This window comes from Plectropomus leopardus, chromosome 8, assembly GCF_008729295.1.
Source record: "Plectropomus leopardus isolate mb chromosome 8, YSFRI_Pleo_2.0, whole genome shotgun sequence".
Lineage (NCBI taxonomy): Eukaryota > Metazoa > Chordata > Actinopteri > Perciformes > Serranidae > Plectropomus > Plectropomus leopardus.
Window position 1 is genome coordinate 23881169 of NC_056470.1, and position 8946 is coordinate 23890114.

The window sequence follows — 8946 nt, forward strand, 5'->3', positions numbered from 1 at the left end:
GGAGATACCTATGGATGGGAAGTCATACACAAAACCTCCAGCAGTGAGACTTTATGCACACTCTGCAGTGTCCTCATTAACATGTCACATCTGGCTGTGCACGTATTGTGAAGTCACCAGGTTCAAGGATATGGCCACATTCTCTCAGGTCAAGGAGACTGGCGTGACATACCTCTTCTTCGAGTGTTTACCGTAGCTTGTTTGTGCATGTGATGTCCTCGGGACAGGGTGGCAAAGGGTACAGGGTCTGGATTAGCAGGAGCACAGCAGGGGTGAGAGAGAGAGGGTTGGGAGGCTAAGCAACGCTTGCTGTTTCCACGGAAACCCTCTTATCTGGCGAGATGCAGACGTGGAGGGCCACGGGGTCACAGGGGGGTTACCAGGCAGATGGGCAAGCAGCAGGAAGTGACCTTGTGGAAAGGAAGAGACAGGGTTCCCTATCACAAGGAGCGAGTGTCGCTGCAGGCTTTCCACTCCCCCAGCACCTTAACACAAAAAAAACATGCACACACATGCAAACAAACACACACATTAGGTGACACAAATAACTCATGACACATAGAAATATTAAGGTGCGCTGTAAGCACATTCACTGATGCTGAAAGCTGAGGCTGGCCGTCTCTTTTTCCCCTGTCCTACTTTCCCTCTGTCCCTTTCTCTCTCACACACAGCACACAAAGGCCTACACACAGTCGCTCGCAACAGTAGTCACCACTAAAACCCGAGTGTGCCCACAACCTCTTAGCCCTGCTACTTTTCTTCTTGCTTGAATAAGCACCAGTGCGAGAGGCTGAAGTGAGTGTGGAGAAAGTGGCGGAGGTATGAAGGAGTTTTGTTTGGACAGGAATGTTCCTTCTCTGGCTCTGAAATTTTGTTGTGCAGAAAGGAAACGGTTCCCTCCCTCCATTGTCTCACTCTAGGCTGGTTTAGAGTTGGTCATCAACAAATGACATTCAGTCTAACAGCTATTTATTAGGACATAAGCATCTGATTGCAGACTGCACTACAAACCTCTTCATTCAAGACTGAGCTCCAGTGCTAAATTATTTATTCACCCTGAGAGGAGCGTCGCTTTTAGCCTCCTCCTGCTATAGCATTCAGTTGTACATGAGCATTTTTAACATGTGTTCATGTTCATCCAATGTTGCGTGTCTCACTCTGTGCCAGAGGGGGTTAGTGAGCTCAAGGACAGTTTGTGTCACACTTACTAAGATTTGTACCACGGCATCAAATGGGCAGAGGCACACAGCTGAACTAAAATGCAAATAAATGGTTAAAATTGTCCCAATTGAAATGTGTTTTTTCTTCTCAGGACTCCCCTACCAACAAGCTGCTGTATGCAAAGGAAATCCCAGAGTATAAGAAGAGAGTGCAGTGCTACTACCAGCAGATACAGGATATGGCCCCTCTGAGTGAGCAGGAGATGAACGCTCACCTGGCTGAGGAGTCACGAGTGAGTAAAGTGTTAACGAAGTCCCTTTTTGTTTGTTATCTAGCTCCACAAAACTCTGCAATCATACACAACTTTTATTTTGGAATCTAATCTAAGGCTGTTTTTTGTCCTGTAGAAATACCGAAATGAATTCAACACCAACCTGGCCTTGACGGAAATCTACAAATATGCCAAGAGATACAGAAACCAGGTAAGAGACGATATTCTTACCGTGTTTATGATCTTAGATTCAGATTAGATTTGTTACTCATGTTTAAACTGGCCCTCTGCACCTAAGTCAACCCCTTTTGCTGTTTTAAGTTGTACAGATGGTTATCAGAGCATGACTTATCAGCATGGAAGATCATGTGCATGTTGAGAGATGTACTGTAAACACTCTTACAGCCTGTCCCTTAATTGCCTCATCTTCCCAGCAGCAGCCACCATCTAATGTGTCCAATCCTTCCTTCCAGCCCACATATACCTTTCACCTAAAGCAAACAACATGCTGTTTACCCTCTCTTTACCCATCACCCCTATCTGTTAAATGACACGGTTAAGTTGCTGCTTTATATTTTGTGTTTCTCTTAGAACTAGCCCTCTTCAAGCCCCTGCTGTCCTCCCCCAATGTTCCCGCACTGCTGTGACTATTCTCAGGAGAGGCTTAGTCAGTGGTGACTTGCCTTAATGGAGCACTCTCATGATAATACCGTTTAGCTGCTTTCCTCTGTCATGCTACTGTACTGACGTGGGCCAGGGGCTTAGACTCCGATTCACAGAGCTCTGTGAATGGCCCCTGATTGCCTATTCTTTCGCACCAGCTCAGTTTGCTCTGCCTCATAGCACACTGCTGCTAAGAGCCCATAAATCCCACTGACACCGTGACAACTATTGGGCATGAAAAACAGAGCAGATGTGGGTTTTGTAAATATGTGAAGAGCAAAGGCTTTTGTGGTGTGGAGGCATGCGTGAAGGCTGGAGAAGAGGCTGAAGCACTTCACTTGTTCCTCTGCTGCTTTCCCTTTTCTCTCGCTCAACTTTCTATGTCCAGGCAGGTGGCTGATTTCTTCCCTCTCCCTCAGCAGACATTCTAAGTTCCATTTAAGACCTTTTTTCTTGCCAAAAAACTTCACCTCATCGCCACCTTAAATATGCCTGTTACATTGGCAACACTTTAACTAATATAGTATTTTATCAAAAAAACTCATAGTATAGTTTTTCATAAAAACTTATACAATGTCATGAAAAATGTCGAAAAAACACGTATAGTATAATAAATGTCACAAGACACCTGTCATAGTATACAAATTGAAAATAAAGGCCAAAAATGTCCAAAAACATCATACTTTACCATGTCAAAAAAATGGGCAACAAAGGCTATAGTATAGTATGTCGAAAAATGCCAAATTTTGACACGTCATAAAAATGACTGAAAACCACTTATTCTAGCCTGTAGAGACGTGTCATAGTATACTAAGTGGAAATAAAGTTCAAAAAAGTCCAAAGACATCAGAATTTAGCATGTCGAAAAAATGAGCAACAAAGGCTATAGTATAGTATGTCGAAAAATTACAAATTTTGACACGTCATAAAATGCCTGAAAACGACTTATTCTAGCGTGTAGAGACGTGCCATAGTATACAAAGTGGAAATAAAGTTCAAAAAAGTCCAAAAACATCATAATTTAGCATGTCGAAAAAATGGGCAACAAAGGCTATAGTATAGTATGTCGAAAAATGCCAAATTTTGACACGTCATAAAAATGGCTGAAAACCACTTATTCTAGCGTTTAGAGACGTGCCATAGTATACAAAGTGGAAATGAAGACCAAAAAAAGTCCAAAAACATCATAATTTTGCGTATCGAAAAAAATGGGCAACCACGGCTATAGTATAGTATGTCGAAAAATTACAAACTTTGACACGTCATAAAAATGACTGAAAACCACATATTATAGTTTGTAGAGATGTGTCATGGTGTACAATGTGGAAATAAAAGCCAAAAATGTCCAAAAAACATCATAATTTAGCATGTCGAAAAAATGGGCAACAAAGGCTATAGTATAGTATGTCGAAAAATGACAAATTTTGACACGTCATAAAAATGGCTGAAAACCACTTATTCTAGCTTGTAGAGATGTGTCATAGTATACTAAGTGGAAATAAAGGCTAAAAAAAGTCCAAAAACATCATAATTTAGCATGTCGAAAAATGGGCAACAAAGGCTATAGTATAGTATGTCGAAAAATGCCAAATTTTTTACACGTCATAAAAATGGCTGAAAACCACTTATTCTAGCTTGTAGAGACGTGCCATAGTATACCAAGTAGAAATAAAGCCCAAAAAAGTCCAAAAACATCATAATTTAGCATGTCAAAAAAAAAAAGCAACAAAGGCTATAGTTATAGTATGTCGAAAAATGCCAAATTTTGACACGTCATAAAAATGGCTGAAAACCACTTATTCTAGCTTGTGGAGACATGCTATAGTATACAAAGTGGAAATAAAGTTAAGCCCAAAATGTCCAAAAACATCATAATTTAGCATGTCAAAAAAAAGGGCAACAAAGGCTATATTATAGTATGTGGAAAAATGACAAATTTTGACACGTCATAAAAATGGCTGAAAACCAAGTATTCTAGCTTGTCGAGACGTGTCATGGTATACAAAGTGGAAATAAAGTTAAAAAAAAGTCCAAAAACATCATAGTTTAGCATGTCGAAAAAATGGGCAACAAAGGCTATAGTATAGTATGTCGAAAAATTACAAATTTTGAATGTCATAAAAATGGCTGAAAACCAAGTTATTCTAGCTTGTAGAGACGTGTCATGGTATACTAAGTGGAAATAAAGGCTAAAAAAAGTCCAAAAACATCATAATTTAGCATGTCGAAAAAATGGGCAACAAAGGCTATAGTATAGTATGTCGAAAAATGCAAATTTTGACACGTCATAAAAATGGCTGAAAACCACTTATTCTAGCTTGTGGAGACATGCTATAGTATACAAAGTGGAAATTAAGCCAAAAAAGTCCAAAAACATCATAATTTAGCATGTCGAAAAAATGGGCAACAAAGGCTATAGTATAGTATGTCGAAAAATGACAAATTTTGGACACGGTCATAAAAATGGCTGAAAACCAAGTATTCTAGCTTGTAGAGACGTGTCATGGTATACTAAGTGGAAATAAAGAAAAAAAAGTCCAAAAACATCATAATTTAGCATGTCGAAAAAATGGGCAACAAAGGCTATAGTATAGTATGTCGAAAAATGCCAAATTTTGACACGTCATAAAAATGGCTGAAAACCACTTATTCTAGCTTGTAGAGACATGTCATAGTATACAAAGTGGAAATAAAGCCCAAAAAAGTCCAAAAACATCATAATTTAGCATGTCAAAAAAAAAGGGCAACAAAGGCTATAGTATAGTATGTGGAAAAATGACAAATTTTGACACGTCATAAAAATGGCTGAAAACCAAGTATTCTAGCTTGTAGAGACGTGTCATAGTATACAAAGTGGAAATAAAGTTAAAAAAAAAGTCCAAAAACATCATAGTTTAGCATGTCGAAAAAATGGGCAACAAAGGCTATAGTATTGTATGTCGATCAATGCCAAATTTTTGAGAACGTCATAAAAATGGCTGAAAACCACTTATTATAGCTTGTAGAGACCGTGTCATAGTATACAAAGTGGAAATAAAGGCCCAAAATATCCTAAAACATCATAATTTAGCATGTCGAAAAAATGGGCAACAAAGGCTATAGTATAGTATGTCGAAAAATTCCAAATATTGACACGTCATAAACATTGCTGAAAACCACTTATTCTAGCTTGTAGAGACATGCCATAGTATACAAAGTGGAAATAAAGTTCAAAAAAGTCCAAAAACATCATAATTTAGCATGTCGAAAAAATGGGCAACAAAGGCTATAGTATAGCATGTGGAAAAATGCCAAATTTTGACATGTCATTAAAATGGCTTAAAACAACATATTATAGCTTGTAGAGACATGTCATAGTAAACAAAGTGGAAGTAAAGGCCAAAAAAGTCCATAGACATCATAATTTAGAATGTCGAAAAAATGGGCAACAAAGGCTATAGTATAGTATGTAGAAATATGTCAAATTTTGACCGATCACAAAAATGGCTGAAAACCACATATTATAGCTTGTAGGCAGGTGTTATAGTGTATTAAGTGGAAATGAAAAAGTCCAAAAACATCATTCTTCAGCATGTCAAAAAAATTGGGCAAAATTGGGCATATCATAGCTTTTAGAGACACGTCATATTATACAATGAGGAAATAAAGGCCAAAAAAGGTAAAAAAAAAAAGTCATACGTTTTACATGTCAAAAAAATTGCATAAAACGCCATCGTATAGTATGTCAAAAATGTATAGTACGTGATAGTATACAAAGGGGAAATAATCGCTAAAAAAGGCCAAAATCTCCATTATTTAGCATGTCAAAGAAATGGCCAACACGCCATAGTATAGTATGTTGAAAAATGTCAGATTTTAATGTCATAAAAATGGCTGAAAACCCCTTTATCTAGCTTGTAGAGACATGCCATGGTATACAAAGTGGAAGACAAGGCCAAAAAAGTTCAAAAAGTTCATAATTTATCATGTCAAAAAATGGGCAACAAAGGCATGTCAAAAAATGCCAAACTTTGACTGCTCATAAAAATGGCTGAAAATGACACATTATAGCTTGTAGAGACATATATTGTTGAAGAAAAACCCAAAACAGATTTTAGCATGTCATTGTATAAATTGTCAGAAAAAAAGCTAAAAACGTCTTTATGTAGTATGTTGAAAACCGTCAAATTTTGACGTGGTAAAAAAATGTCTGAAAACGACATATTATAGCTGCTATACGTCATAATGCAGTCTGTCAGAAAAAAGGGCAAAATCATTGTAATATAGTATGTTGAAAAAAATGACCAAAAACGGTATAGTGTAGTATGTCCAAAAAAGGTAACATTTTGACATGTCGAAAAATTGGCTGAAAACAACATATTATTTCTTGTCATAGTACAGTATGTCAAAAAAAAGGCCTGATACATCATAGTAAAACAACAATGGCTGAAAACAGCATACTATAGTATGTCGTCCAAAATCACATTAAAATAGCTTACTATAGTATTTTGTCCAAAATGGCATAAAAAAGTCATACTATACTATGTCTTCCAAAATGGCATAAAGAAGTCATACTATCACATGTCGTTCAAAATCACATAAAAATTCATACCAAGCATGTCATCCAATATCACATTAAAAAAGTCACAGCACTGTATGTCATCCAAAATGGCATAAAAAAAAGTCATACTATAGTAAGTCGTTCAAAATTGCACTAAAATCTCATACTAGTGTCATCCAAAACATCATAAAAAAGTTATACTGTATTCAAAATTGCATAAAAATGTCATGCTTTAGTATGTTGTCCAAAATAGCATAAAAAAGTCATCTTATAGTATGTCATTCGAAATGGCATAAAAAAGTCATACTTTAGTATGCTGTTCAAAATCACATAAAAAAGTCATAATATAGTATGTTGCTCAAAATTGCATAAAAAAAGTCATCACATAGTTTGTTGTTCAAAATCGCAAAATCAAGTCATTTTATAGCCTGTCGTCCAACATTGCATGAAAGAGTCATAGTATAGCATGTCGTCCAAAATTGCAAGATAATTTCATCTTGTCGCATTTTTTCCAAATTTGAACAAAGAAGTCATAGCACTTAACAACTATACAACAATTATTTTCGCACACCACCACAATCACCAAATCTTTGCAAAGATGCACATATTTAAAAACGGATATAAAATTTAGTAGATCAGAAAATGGTACTGACTGCTTTAAATACTTTTAAGATGCTTAATCATCTTTAAATTGAATTGAATTGAATTGAAAATTTTGCTGTCTTTCAGGACTTTTTGACCAGCCTAGAGAAACTGATCCATTAATGCTTGACAGTCACTGAACACCATCTTGTCCTATTTTTTTTCTCTCTCTCTTCTCTCTTCGTCAGGTGGTGAACGCTCTGGAGTCTAACCCCACAGCACGTCGCACTCAGCTTCACCACAAGTTTGAGCAAGTCATTGCCCTCGTGGAGGACAACATCTACGAGTGCTGCAGTGAAGCCTGAACCTGCCAGTGTCTTTTCTACTAGCCATCTCTTTCTCCTGCTGAGAGCTGCCTTTCTTGTACCTACGTTGTTACTTGGGAATGTCAGTCACAAAGGAGTAAGCCTTCATAAGTGTCATTTTTATTCCCACAGACTATAAGAAGCGTGGAAAGTGGCAAAGGACTGAAATTTGCTTCTGAAGCGTCATACATTTGCAAGGTGTTTCTTCTCTGATGTGGGAATGCCAAACTATTTTTCCCAATCTTTCTCCATGACAGACAGAATTTCAGTCTGGCTCAGCTACTTTAGAGGGAAGGTGTAGTAGTAGCTTGGAGATGAGGCATTTTCTGGATGTCTTAAGAGTTACTGGGACCTACAGTAAGCCCTGGTGGCAATCTTAACGCACTGAACCCTTTTCTTTAGGGAACGAGCCAATGATGCACTGTACTGTATTATAATGTCCATAGCAATATTTATAGATGTGTTATAATGCTTTCAAGTTGCCTGTTCATCAGGATGAGTAAGAAGGACCGAGACAAACTCCTCCCATCTCCTAAAGCTTGCAATGTTCTCAGGTGTGATAGGTGAAGATGGGTGACGCGCTCCCATCGGTGCTTTGAACAAAATGTCCCAATGTGCTTTGCAGGTTGATGATGGGCTGAGGAGGAGTGGAGAGAGGAATATAAATGACTGAAATTTATGAAATCAGATATAATGTAGTTCACTGGGAAGAGCTGCATTAGTATAGAAGCGTTGATCAGTGTGCTTGTAAAACGAATGAATTTCATGTTGGATTTAAAAGAGGGAAATTTACATTTATGAGAAAAAAAATGTGAGCTCAATATAAGGAGAGACTGTATTTGTGATGCCAAATGACTTGTCAGAGTTTGTGAAATAAATTACAGTATTTAGGATTTTAACGTGTCTAATGATGACAATGTGTGTCGCACTAGATCTCAAACAGCTTAATTTCTACGCACATTACAAAATAACATATTTTAACAACATTTGAAAACTATTAAGATCTGGCCTGCCACCCAACAGCGCACAAACTAGCATCTGGAACTTCTCAGAGGGCCTTGTAAAAGTTCCTGTGAAAAAGCAAGCTAGGGGAAAGTCATGCAGACATTTAGCTTGTTTTTATTGCAGGACACAGAACAACTTCCACAAGATCCTAGCCTTTACACAACGAACAAAAGAATATCCCTGTATCTCTTTAAGATTCTTACGTCCATTCAAACACTAACATCTAACGACCACACATGCATTTACTCTCTTGCAGGAGGCGACCTCTCCCTGCAGAGGCTCTTTTCAGGTCCATCTGTTTTACACTCATGTCTCAGTATATACCAAGAGCAAACTAACCTCTGCGTCGTCCCCATAAT

At 37.6% G+C, this 8946-nt stretch overlaps 1 protein-coding gene across 1 annotated transcript in view; it reads left to right on the plus strand.

The window, feature by feature from the left end:
* Positions 1 to 8481, plus strand: part of plxnd1 (plexin D1) — a 93202-nt gene extending 84721 nt beyond the window's left edge. The window contains exons 34-36 of the mRNA XM_042491788.1: positions 1313 to 1453; positions 1569 to 1643; positions 7466 to 8481. Coding sequence (XP_042347722.1) covers positions 1313 to 1453; positions 1569 to 1643; positions 7466 to 7582 — 333 coding nt within the window. The 3' untranslated portion in view covers positions 7583 to 8481. The remainder of the gene's footprint in view (positions 1 to 1312; positions 1454 to 1568; positions 1644 to 7465) is intronic.
* The last annotated feature ends 465 nt before the right edge of the window (positions 8482 to 8946 follow it).